General features: G+C 40.1%; 1 protein-coding gene across 2 annotated transcripts in view; it reads left to right on the forward strand.

The window, feature by feature from the left end:
• Positions 1 to 13,954, forward strand: part of Niban1 (niban apoptosis regulator 1) — a 137,503-nt gene that overhangs the window by 47,503 nt on the left and 76,046 nt on the right. For both annotated transcript variants that reach the window (XM_047521382.1, XM_047521383.1), the window contains exon 2: positions 10,937 to 11,067. In XM_047521382.1, coding sequence (XP_047377338.1) covers positions 10,937 to 11,067 — 131 coding nt within the window. The remainder of the gene's footprint in view (positions 1 to 10,936; positions 11,068 to 13,954) is intronic.

Genomic DNA, 13,954 nt, shown 5'->3' on the forward strand with positions numbered 1-13,954 from the left:
TGTTAGAATTATAGAAAGTATTTAAAACAAACTAGAATGAAATATAACTTGTGTGTGTGTATGGTGTGTGTATGTGTGTGTGTGTATATATACATATATGCATGTCATATGTAGGACACGGGTCAAAAAAGCAAGCTACGGAACAACCGGTAAAGTTTGAAAATATGCATAACAATGCTATTAACTGCATATGGTTACATATATATGTTGTAAGAGTCTAAAATGATTTGTAGGAATAAACACCAGTTTCATGTGGTGGTACCTGGTGATCTTGTGCAGGCAGGGTAGAGGAAGCTAAAATGTAGCTATAACAATTTGTTTAAAAAACTCTTGAGGCAAATAAGTCATAATGTTGACATTTATTTCACTGGGCAGCTGGTGCACATATTATTCACTTTATTATTTTGTATTTTTGAAATGTCTCATATTAAAGAAAATACATACACAAAAACCTCATTAATAGTGGTCTGTAGCTCAGCATATCTCATCTCCTGCTTTAAGTTGAATACAGAGCAGAGACCAGAGAAACTTGGTTAAAGGCATTTCAAATAGCATGCAGATGATAGATCTGGTCCATAGTACTACCTCTTAACTTTGATTTCATGGAAAATAAATTCTTAATTGGTAGATAAGAAAATCTACTTAATTAGTGCATTTCCCAGGGAGCTTTATGGCATTAGGCAGCAAAGACTGCCGCTTTAATTGAGACGGTGATGCCACTTAATTGGAACACCTGAATAGGATTAAGGGGTACTCAGCTAAGGTCAACTGGTTTCCCTGGTGCTCAGAGCTCTGCTGGGTCTCTGCCCTCTTGCTGGCAGCCTCTGCCAACAGGATGAAGCTGAGCCAAATGCTTTCACTGCCTTTCATAGATCACTTGATAGAATATTTTAAACACAGATTCCATGTATCTGTGTAACACTGCCATGCTACTTCTGATAATTTTTTTGAATGCATTACGTAAAAGCACTAGGGATTTGCTTGTTTTTAACTTGTTATTGTTCCAACAGTTTAATATATGTTAATTGAGATGAATGGGATGGCCCTCAATGTATTTCACTCACTTATATCTATGTAAGTCAAGGTTCTCCAGAGAAACAGTACCAACAGGATACATATATCTATGCGTGTGTGCATATGCACATAATGAATATATTCACTATGAAGATTTGGTTCATGCAGTTATGGGATCTGACAAATCCCAAGATCTACAGTTGGCAGACTGGATGCCCAGAGGGCTGATATTGTAGTACTAGTCCAAAAGTTGAAAGACTGGAGATCCATGAAACACCAATATTTTAGTCTGAGTTCAAAGAGCAATGTCTAAGCTCAAGGCATTCAGCAGGATAAAACTCCCTCTCAGGCCTTTTGTTCTGTATATAGGATTTGAACTGGTTGGATTGAGGTTCCCCTGTCAATGACAATCTTTAATCAATCTCAGTCTTCCAATCAAATGTTAATCCCACCCAGAAACACCCTCACAGACACACTCAGAATAGTGTTTGACCAAGCGTCTGGGTGCTTCATGGTTCAGTCAAGTCAACACATCTTTTACCCAAATTTGAAATCATTTCATAAGGCTTCTTGACAATGTGGTTTTATTACCAAAGTTTACTTACATTCCTTAATTAATAATAAAACATGCTTGGATTCATCCATAAAATCAGTGTTGGATTAGCAAAAAGAGGAAAACTCTTAAAAAGTTGGCACTGGTATTTTAAAATTTTTTTTTCATGAATGTTCTATTGCTAACTAGCTTTGTGACTTCAGGCCAATTAATTTCTTTATCTAAAAATAGGAGAGCATTGGAGATGGCTATTTTGATTCCATCCAGCTGTAGAGGTCTGTGAACTCTGGTCTTTGTAGCAATAGAGAAGTTGGCATGTGATTGACATGGGCATGTCTGTGCTGCCATCCACATGAACTCAAGACGCTCACTTAGGTGTGTGGAGGAATGTGGTCTCAGTTATTTACAGTGGTACTTCAGACTTAGTCCCTTGGATGCATAGAACGACTAGTTAGGAGTGAGTACATTCCAATGTGAGGCATAGATTTCTTGCAGAATTAATATTCTGAGGTTGCAGCACATTTATTAAGTGCCATGTGAACTCACTTACAGAAGAGCAATTTTCATCTGAAAATGAGGTGACTCTGGAAAACCTACTGCTATCTAAATAGTACTTTTGGAGTCTTTGGTGAGGGTTTCGTTTGTTTGTTTTCCTTGTCTACTTTTAGAGCATCACATACAATAACTTTTGGACAGCTTTCCACTCATGTTTATCACTCAGGAATTTTTAAATTTAATGATTAACTGAGCTAGTGAATGGCAATTATTGCATGGCCAAAAAATCAAAACTTGACTGTGTGATGAGCTGTTATTTTCTACTCTTCTAGGCCAGTTTTATTATTGGCCGTGTATGGATTGTTATCAAGAGGACTATATACAGAGACTTAATGCCTAATCGGTTCAAGTGGACAGTGGGTTAGAACCATGTTGGCAGGTCTCAAAATCTTGTAATGATATGCTAAAATAAATTTTATTAATGAGAACTCTGTCAACCTTATAAATAGTTTCAAAAAATTCTGTTGGTCTACAGAAATATTGAATAATTTGCAATGTTTTTCCTAAAGCCTACAAATGCCATCTTTCATTTCTTTACTAAGCCCACTCTTTATTGTTACCCATATCCTCAGGTGAGCAGAACATAAGCACACCTGAGCCCAAACCGCAGTTATCCTGAAATGCATTTTTCATATGAATGGCATAGATTCTTGAGGGAGAAGATGTAGAAAATATAAAGTATTTCAAACAAATATACTTCTGGGTGGAGAGGAGAAAAGTGACATGAAATAAGAAAATGGGAAGGACACTAGAAAACTGAATGTGCTGGAAGGGGAACCCAGTCAAATCCCTGCACTTATTGCCTGGTCTATTTTGAGTCTGGCCTATCTTCTTCTTCTTTTTTTTTTTTTTTTTTTTTTTTTTTTAACTTTTTAAAGATGTTGATGGACCTTTATTTTATTCATTTATTTGTATGTGGTCCTGAGAATCGAACCCAGTGCCTCACACATGCTAGGCAAGCACTCTATCACTGAGCCACAACCCCAGCCCCATTGCCTGTCTTCTTTAATGTACATGTTGTGTTCATTTGCATGTGTGTGATCTCTAAGCAAGGAATATTTTCAGGATCTTGGAACAATTTGAAAGTTGATGATAAAAATATGCAGAGAAAAGATTTAATAACTATGATTAGACTCAAAAAGAGCAAAGGGAATCACATTCTTTGGGAATTTTGGTAATGTGTGGTCCTCAAAACCAAGAGGTTGCCTAATAGGCAAAAATCATTATTATCTCTCAAATTCATAGTTCTTCTGATACTGTCTGAAAAATCAGCTGTCAGATTAGTTTAATTTTCTATTTCACATTCTTCTCTCTTCTTTTTCATAAAGAACCTACAGCCAATCTGCAGCTTCCTTGGAGGATGTTAACTTAGAAAAGTGGCAAAATAAACAAGATTTATTCTCATCATTTGTGTCATGAGAGAACGGGAGGCACACCACTGTGAGGTCATGGCAAAATAATCTTGAAAATTTCCAAGCACTTTTTCCCAAATGAAATGAAAGAAAATTCAAAGCTACTTCCATCTAATTATGGCTAAAGAAAGATGTGTGCATAAATGTACTGGCATATTTATTTTTCTAAAATAATAGAAAAAGAGGAGACCAATTAAGTCTTTACGGTTCTAGAAATCTGTCCCAGATTTTTCTAAATCTGAAAAAAGTGACCACAGTGGGGTTTTTATTTTTTTGTAGAATAAGATTGTAGGAATCGAAATTCACAAATGGTAGTATGTTTTTCCTTTCTATGTCTTCTATTTCTGTCTCCTCTTTTTAATTTTTTATTTTTTGCAGTGCTGGAGAATGAACCCAGAGCCTTAGTATATGCTAGATAAAAGCTCTATCACTGAGCAGCACCCTAACCCTTATTTATTTATTTATTTATTTATTTATTTATTTATTTATTTATTTTCAAGGCAGGATCCCACTAAGTTGCCCAGACTGGTCTCCAACTTGAACCTTCCTGCCTCAGCCTCCTGGGCCATTACACCTGGCTTCCCATTTCTCTTACTGATATTAATGTGTGAAGGTATTATTCTACATGTATGTAGAGCAGATGGGACCTTTATTTCAGTGACTGTGCTCCTTGGTAGAAAAACTGTTTCTGCTTCTGCTGGTGCTTGCTCTGATCACGTAGCATCGTAAGTACCTTTAAAGGACTGACTGGTGGCCATGTAAAAGATACTGGGTTTGCTTTTTAGAACAGACTTGGGAGAAACTAAGGGTCTCTAGTAGCCTGAGGGCAAGTTCACCATGAGCTTTACTCACAGAGTGTAGTATGGCTGTTGAGTGTGAGTTTGGGAAACGAAGAAGGTGTGTTCCATTGTTTGTTCCTAAGCATGTCTGCTTTTCATCCAGATGCTCGCTGGGCCCTGGGAGGGTCCTGGCGTGACTTTAATACATTTAATGTAAGCTCTTGTGAGCGTAAGTGCTGTATGTTTCTCTTTGTGGATTAACATCCAAAGTAAATCATAGAGAGTTTAAGTTGGTTTATAGCTCATATTTTTAACTCAGGGTGGAATTTCCGCAGGGGAGGCTGCAGCTTCAAGTCTGCCCATGAATCACTTTGCCTTTACCTAGTGGAGTTTGTTCAAAAACCTGTCACTTGAGCACCAGTAATAAATGTGCTTTAAAAAATACAAACACACACACACACACACACACACACACACACACACACACACACCCTTTAGTTCAATTATGGAGAATCCAATTTATCCTCATTCTCTAAGGCATTTACTAGAAGAAAAAGAGAGTCCTTGGGCATTATTCTGTGTAATTAGATTTCTGCACCTCTGTATTGTGGATTGGGATTTCCGATTTCCCCACCCTAAAGGGTAAAGGAATGGCACTGAGCAATCCGAGATCATGGCTGATCTATCATTCATCAGGCTTCTAAGCTTTTATAATTCGAGAAACTCTGGGGAAAATAAACAGTAGTGGACATTGTGCTTTACTTTGTAATTATTAAAAATCTTTTATTTTTCAGAGGCATTTGTCTTGTTTCCTGAAATTAATGTTTCCACCATCGTTTTTAAGAAACAATGCCAAAGGCCTGATTAATCTTCTCTCATGTGTGGATTTGCCTCAGGAAATAGCCATCTTGTTAAAATATGTATATTTTTAAGTTTCTGTATTTTTCTTTTTCATAATAGCAATAGAAATGTATCATGTGAAATATCATGATACATCTTTGTGTATCATGATGAAGTGTTATGTAAATAAAACTGGATAAAAATACAATAATCCTGTTTTAAAAAATAAAAAAGAAGGGAATATAGGAAAGATAATGTTTGGATATTTTAATATCTTTTTTGTGCTTATGAACTCCTTTCCCAAAAGTAATTGAAACAGGGAGGAATGTGTATTGTCTGACATTTTAGAATACATGGTAGTTGTGACACTGGAATAATGGGGAACTAGGAATCCTCTACTATAAACAGTATCAAGAAAAAATGTTGAAAAGAGTAGATTTGAGTTACTGCTGTAAGACGGGGAACTAGTTTTAAAAGAACCTTCTAGAATGAGAAATGACACAAATTCAGGTTCTTCAGACTTTATGTAATACTTCCTATGTTTCTAGACTGGTCAAGGAAAACAAACAAACCAAGAAGGGATTTTGTCTGTAAATAATTTCCCACAAATATTTCATGCTCAAAACTCATTTAAAATCTTAAAAGAAATTAGCCTTTAAAAGTCTGATGTTTTGTAAACAAATATGACTTGAGTGTATATTCTTTGTATTTATTTATTTATTTAGCTAGGATTGAACCCAAGGGTGTTTAACCACTGGACCACATCCCCAGCCCTTTTTTGTACTTTTTAAAATTTAGAGACAGGGTCTTGCTGAGTTGCTAAGTGCCTCGCTAAATTGCTGAGATTGACTTTGAACTCGAGATCCTCCTGCCTCAGCCTCCCGAGTTGCTGGGACTATAAGCATGCAGGACCATGCCTGGCCCTATATTCTTAATAATAAATATTCAAGCTCAAAACTGTACCTTTCTCCTTTCCTGGGAAATTGGCATGGGTTTCATTATTATTATGCATTGTGATTTGCTTTAGTCTTGAATATTTACTCAACCATTCTTCCATTCATTCAACAAATATTTGCAGAGTATATAAATACAGTATGCCCTTGGAGGAGAGATGAGCTATATTTAAACAGCTGTAGCAAAAGCAGCGCACAGTTTTGGAATAATGCAGATGAAGGCTGAAGAGATCCCCAAAGACTTGGGATTGCCCTGTAGGTTCAGAGGGTCTGAAAGTGGCTGCAGGGTTCTTAAGGGCAGAAGGAGGAGAGAAGTGGGTATCCACAGGGTTGGGAAGGTTGAGTTGAAGAGGCAGGAAATAAAGACAGTTGGTACCAGATCCCTTCAGTCCCAGACTGAGGCAACCCCACTCCTCAGCTAATGGGGAACTGCTGAGGGTTTGTTTTTTTTTTTTTTTTTAAACGTTGCTGGGGATTGAACTCAGGGCCTTGTGCTTGGGAGGCAAGCACTCTACCAACTGAGCTATATCCCCAGCCCATGCTGAGGGCTTTTACAAAGGTAGTGATGGTCTGGCACCAATGTGTCAGGGGAAACTTGGCAGGCCAGAGGAGTGCGCCTCCGTGACCAGCGAGGTGTGCTCCTTATGTCTTTCGAAGTGGTTCCCTAATAGACTTGGTTCTGAAGGACGGTTCCCCACATTCACTTCCTTGGTAAATTGTGCCAGTTTCATCTTTAGTAGGACCCACTGGCCAGCTTGGTTGTGGCTTCTCCTATTCTGCCCCATCAGCCCTGGACTCTGGCCCCTCTCAGAAGCTGCCTCTGCCCCACAAACCAAGCTTTGGCTTCCCCACAATCCTTCAGGATCTGGGTATCAAGTCCCACTCTGCTTTTGACTTTCTTGTTCCCATTTTAGAGCTGAGAGCTAGTTAGGTTTCTGTGCCCTGCTGTGGTGCTGACTTAGGGCAGATTAAAAGATTTCTTTACAGTTGTTGAGAGATCATAAAATCTTTATAGAAGGTTGGGGTGGGGGAGAAGAGATAGATTTAAGAAATACTGTAGGAATGGGATTGACAGCACCTGATGTCTGAGTAGAGGAGAAGTCAAAGACTGCTGCATTTGGGGAGCTGTATGCTTTAAGTGGCTTTTTAAAAGGCTAGCAGATAACTTCTCTTATTTTTCCAAAGTGGAAGTGAAGCTCCATTTTGTGCATAGAGCTGTGGAAGGGGCTTCTTTACGAGGATCGCCCAAGCAGCTCTGTGGAGTGAACAGTACCCACGCAGTGCTCAGCCCAGGCCCCAGTCATTGAGTAGGATCAGAAGAAATATGCTGTGTCAAAGGGCTGATGTCCCCAAATGTGGAAGAAGTCCTTCCATCTGTCCTTGTCTTTCTATTATCCAACAACCCACCTCCCTTTCCTGGACGACTTGGCACAGTTTCACAAACAATTTAGGAAAGAGAATGTCATCCTAAATTTAGGGGAAGGGAAATGAGGGAAATTCAATACTCAAGAATCTTGAAAACTGTAGAAAACAAGCTGGTTTCAGCTACTTTATTTGTGTGGTGCCTCTGGACTGATCTACTTATTTGAATGTTTTCATGGAATATTAAATAATAGTAAAAATTTATTGATCAACTAATGTGTGGTCAGGCACTGTTTTAGACACTTTTTCCCCCCTACATGTTGAATGTTTCATTTACTCCTCACAAAACTGTGATATGGGCGTTTTATCACCATTTTACAGGTGAGAAAATATAGGCTGAGAGAGAGAGAGAGAGAAACTCAATGCAACACTGCTTACTAATGGGTGCTTTATGCCCTCAGTTTCTTAATGCTAGCATTTTACTTGGATGATTTTAATTCAGGGATGCTGATGTATCTGTGGAAATGTAGATTATATTTGTTTTGAGCTTTGAAGAGGTGGGACACCTGTTCTGTCTGCAGCAGGTTAGGATGCCCCCAGATCAAGAGTGCTGTTTGGATCCTTCCTGATTCTTAGTTCAGCCTGAGGACCTTGTCCTGGGACTTGACAGGGGCTCCGTCGTTATCATCATCATCTTAGTCTGAATACTTTCTGAATACTATTTCTTAGTCTGAATACTAGCTTCAGTGCTGAGCTACACTGCTGGATGTAACCATTACAGCACCCTCGTAGGTTGCTACGCTTAACTTCATGTAATGCTCATGAGCTCCCACAATTGGCAAGCAGCAAAGATGACACCTGAAACCAGTTTATCTACTCCAGAATCCATCTTTCCGACTACAGTGGCATTTTGCCCAGTATCAGACCTTATTCTCATTTTCAAGATCCCTACACCCCAGGCTCCTTTATTTTGGTTCAAATTTATTTAAACTAAAATCCAGATGCATTTGGATAATAGCTTTAGGTTCTTTTCTGCCTAGAACTTAAAAAAAAAAAAAAAAAACTAAGCAAAATGTTAGCATTAATGAGCTAAGGGCAAAAAGCACGTGTGAGTAGCTGTGTTACCTGGAGTCTCTCCCTGTGCCTCAATTTCTCACCTGTGAAATAGGGATAAGGGGTTCATATCACGGGTTTGTGAGGAGTAAATGAAATGTTCAACATGTACAAAAGTACTCAGAACAGGGCCTGGCCACACATCTGTTGATCAATATGCTTTTACTATTATTTATATTTCTGAATCCATCATTGGATTAATTACCCAAGGAGGCCGTGGTCCCTGCTATATAAGTGCTACCTGGTGGGTGGTGTGCTGATAGTACCGTATGCAGATATTCAAATCACAGAAATGTTGTCCTCCTGTATCAGAAGGGAGCAGTGGCATCGGAGCACTTGAGTAGAAGCAGGGTGGACCTGGGGGCGGATTGGTGATGCAGCAGGTCAGCTTCTGACGCTCCGTAGAGCTCATCGTAAAATGACCACAGCCTCCTTTCATGTTTATCCAAATGAAATGAGTTTTTGCAAGAGTGCAAAAATTAGCATCAGCAATGAACAGTTTACACTTTTGGCACAGCAAATGTGCTTACTTGGAGCTAAAGGGCAAATTTTGTTAATCTTTTTGTTTTGGTTAAGAGGGACTCATTCTCATTGTGGGAATTCTCAATGATGTCCCACTTCCATGTAAGAAAATTATAGACAAGGATATAGAATTTTACTATGGATGCACTGTAATAAAAGCTAATAAAATAATAACCAATTAGATGGTTATAAAGCTTGAGCATATTAAAGTATTATGCAAATACTGATTAACTGTAATGCCATAAACTCACAGAGCAAGCAAGAACATGCCTGACTGAAATTATAGGAGTTTTTTATTTGCATATCTACAGAATCTATTATTAGTGGGTCTCAAAGGACCTTATAAGAAATAATTGCTGAAGCCCATAAATATGACCAGTAAATGTCATTTTACTAAAGGAATGCAAAAGAAATCTCCTTTATCTCATACATATCCTAAGACTAAAATGCCTGAGCAAAAGGATTCTATCATATGTAGAGGGTATTCATATATTCTGGGTATTTGGGGGTGATTATTTCGTAAGTGTACAAACAGGCAGCTGGGGATTCAAGGTTCTCTTATAGAGTTGTATCTCAAAACACTTGGTTAGAATTCTTCACTTATTTCTGCAATATTACATGCAGAACAGCTTTAGTTCTCTGTGGACTATAATATCAACTTTGGAAAACAAAAGTTATGCCAAGTTCATATGAAGTGTTTAAAAATGTTTTGGAATGTTCCATCAGGTTTACTTTTCCTCAAGCCGATATCCTATTTCTTGGACTGACTGTTGGCACCGGCAGAGAAACTTAACATTTCTTTCTTCTGTAGCAAGTACTTGAAATGTTGTGAAGATTTTCTAAACTGCTCCAGAACTCTCCTTCGCTCTTTCTCCTCCATCTCTCTCTGCCTCATACTCCCCAAAGCTTAGGCGGGTTTGGGAAAGTTCCCAGTGTCCAGCTCTCCCTCCACCTCTGGCCCTTGCACTCTCCATGTGCGGTTGACACTCATTCTGTGTTCAATACTGATTTCCTTTAGCTGCCAGTCACTGTTGTGAGGGAGCTGTACCTCTGTGATTATGTCTCTGTGTGGACTAGTCAGGGACACTGGAGCCTGGAGAGCTGAATGAGTTGGTTGAGGTCACACAGCTGGTTTCTGTCTCACAATTAGATATGGGACCACAATCCAGGTCTCCAGATTCCTAAACCAAAGTTTCCCCCTCCATCTCATGGTGATTATATAATACTATGAGTCTCTCTCTCTCTCTCTCTCTCTCTCTCTCTCTCTCTCACACACACACACACACACACACACACACACACAAACACACACAGGCACGCACATAATCTTGAAAATCAGAAGCAGGGGAGCACAACTAGAGGAAACTGTTGGCTTTATCCAGATTGTGGGCTGAAAGTCAACAGGTGAAGCTTCTGGGAAACTTCTGGGATCCAGAGAAAAATGGAGGGACCTGTATGCAGAGTAGACAGGATGGACAGTAGGACTGTTGGGAGGGGAGAAGCTGCAGAGTTGGCGGGACAGGAAAATAAAGAGCAGGGCGAAGGAGAGAGAGCAGGTAAGACGGCCTGAGAAGGACCATAAGGATGACTGAGTTTGTGGCCTTGGCTATGGGCACAGTGTAAATGAAGAAGAACCCTCTTGGTTACTGGGTGGGGAGCCCCAGACCAGAAGGGGAGGGAGAGAGCGAGACACGTGCAGCATGCACATTCTCAGGGAACCCAGGCTGAGAACCAGTCCTGGGAAGCCGTGGCATTAGGGAGACTGTTTAGAGAACTGTGTCCATCCTGTGAGACAGGCTACATTTCAAAATTATGATTTTCATATTTTTCCAGGGAAAACTGAGGCTGCTATCAAAAACTTCGGTCCGTACTACAGTCGCCAGTATTCGGTGGCTTTTGGCAATCATGTGCGCAGTGAAGTAGAACAGCAAAGAGACTTAACGTCACAATTTTTGAAGACCAAGGTAACCATGGACATTTGGCTCATGTATTTCTTCCAGTGAAGAATGCTTTATAGCTCATAATATTTTATAAATAAACAATGATTTGAATGGCAGTTAAAAAATCTGCTCTGAAATCATTCCATGCTTAAAAAATCCTGCTTGCCTAGAAATAAGAATATATATGACTTCTTTTTCTGAATTTATTTATTTAAAAATTTTTTTTACTTGTAGATGAACACAATACCTTTATTTCATTTATTTATTTTTATGTGGTGCTGAGGATTGAACCCATTGCCTCACACGTGGTAGGCAAGTGCCCTACCACCAAGCTACAACCCCAGCCCAGCGAAGTACGATTCCAGCTCCATATGATTTCTTGCTGATGGTGTAATCCATATAAAAAGAAACTGGCATTATTCCACTTTTTTGGGGTGGACACCAGGGATTGAACTCAGGGGTACACAACCACTGAGTCACATCCCAGTCCTATTGTCTATTTTATTTAGACACAGGGTCTCACTGAGTTGCTTAGCACCTCTCTTTTGCTGAGGCCGACTTGGAACTCGAGATCCTCCTTCCTCAGCCTCCTAAGCCACTGGGATTATAGGCATACACCCAACTTGATTCCACATTTATTACGTGTTTTTTCCACATTGATGCTTTGATATCAGGAAATCTGACTTGCTGTAGAAAAGTTCAGTTTTTAAAAAGTCATAATCAGTGCCTTCTGCTATGGGCATTTTTATTTTGGTCCCTGATCAAATATGATTTTCACTTTGAGTCCCCTTATGTATTCTTATTCCTTTGCTCCATTATTAACTTTAACCTCAACAAATGTTTATTAGCACCTACTTGTTGGACCATTATTTCTGACAGAGTGCTCATGCATATTGGAACTGGAGATTAAGGCCCATTCTTTACCTTCTGGAGTTTATATTCAAACATAGGAGACAGACAATAAACAAATAAACAAATATCAGGTGGTGTCAGGTAGTAGAAAATGCCTCAAAGAAAAATAATGCAGATGTCTTCTTTTGGAGAAGTTGGTGGGAGGGAAGCCCTCTGTGGAGATGTCTGGAATGAATGACAGCCAGGTGAGAGTCCGTGGGAAGAGTATCCAGGCAAGGAGGCTACTGCAGAAGCCCAAGAGAAGGGTGGTGGGGAACTGAACTAGGGAGGCGGCCCTGGTGATAGAGAGAAGAGGTACTTAGAGCCCACCCAGCTTGCTGGGAGGTAGTAGCAGGAGAGGTCAGTGCTGAGCTCTTGGCCTGTAACCTGAGCAAGAAGTGGATAGAGTTGCCCTCGACTCGGGAAGGAATGAGAGGCATGAGTTCATTTTTGCCAAAGGTTGTGATGCTTATTTTACATCCACCTATGGAAATATTGATTAGGCAGTTGGTGTTCTGATCGGGAGCTCCGTAGAGAGATTGGGGCTGGAGAAGAGCAATCTGGGGAGTTGTTATCTTATAATCAGGAGGAGAGTCATGGGGTGTAAGCGAGGGAAAAACATGGAGAAGAGGTGCAGAGTAATGGCCCCACCAGCGTTTGGACATCAAGAAGAGGAGAAGGATCCAGACAAAAGGACTAAGAAGAAAGAGCCTGTGGAGTAAGAGAAAAAGCAGTAAAGTGTAAGGTGCCAATAAAGACAGGATTTCAAGGAGTGGGTGATAAATGGGTGAAATGCCACCGAGAGGCTGTTAGCCAGAGGTTTGGCAGCACGGGTACGGAGGGAGAACCAGAAGGAATCCCTGTAAAGCAGTGGTTTTTAAAATTTAGGGAGCTGGCTTAAAATGCAAATTCTGACCCTGATGGTGGTATATGACAATCCCAGCATCTGGAGATGGCTGGAGCCTAGGACTTTGAAACCCACCTGTCTCAAAACAAAATGCGATTCTGGTCCACACCCCAGAGAATCTGATTTAGTTAGTCTAGGGTGAGTCCACATTTGTAGCTTAACGAGTTTATCCACTAATGAAGAGGCCCAGCTTGAGGAAGCTGCATGTGAGAAGGACGGCGTTCCCCTTATACTGGTTTCAGCCTCATCTGAAGGGAGGAGAGAAGTCCTCTCTGATCTTTTAACCAGGCAAGATAGCAGGCTGCCTCATTATCCGTCAGGATAGAACTTTAAGCACTGGAATTTGGAAGGGAGTTCATTTCAACCCTTAGATGATTCTTAAATGAAATAGGCCTTCCTATTGTCTCTGTACAGTTCCTGCATGTTTTTGCTTGAAAGCAGAGGGAAATTTTTCCGAGGTATTCCAGTTTTTTTAATAAAGAAAAAATAAATGTAAATTCAATGACTTGTGAAAGACAAGAGGCCTTTTCATATATCTAGAGCTACATTTACATCTATATCTATGTGCTATCAAGATCTACATCCCAGTCCTTTTTATTTTTGGAACAGGGTCTCAGTAAGTTGCTGAGGCTGGCCTGAAACTTGGCGATGCTCCTGCCTCAGCTTCCCAAGTCACTGGGATTATAGGCATGTGCCACTTTGCTGGGCTTTATTTTGAAGTAATATGGGAATGTACAATGAGGCGGGAGGACCTAACTAGGAATCCCTTGGAAATCCCCCTGTACTATGTCTATCACTCAAAGTTAACAAGAGATGCCCAATCTTTTAAATCGGAGAGATAGAACTGAGGTTTGCTGGCTTGGTGCCTTCCTGTGTTTTAACCCAACATGATATCAAGGAGTGTGGGATGGTTGAAGTGTTTATAACCTGGGTCCACATGGCTTCTGGGAAGCCATTGAGGTGAGCATGGAGGTGAGGGTACTTCTGCTTTTCAGGAATTCACCCTGAGACATGTCAGGGAGTTGGAGTCGATGCCCAAGCCATGCTATCCCAACTCACTTCCTCTCCCCCGCAGTTTATCAAGCATTTATTAAGTGCCACATGTATGCAAGG

The sequence above is a fragment of the Sciurus carolinensis genome, chromosome 12 (assembly GCF_902686445.1).
Source record: "Sciurus carolinensis chromosome 12, mSciCar1.2, whole genome shotgun sequence".
Lineage (NCBI taxonomy): Eukaryota > Metazoa > Chordata > Mammalia > Rodentia > Sciuridae > Sciurus > Sciurus carolinensis.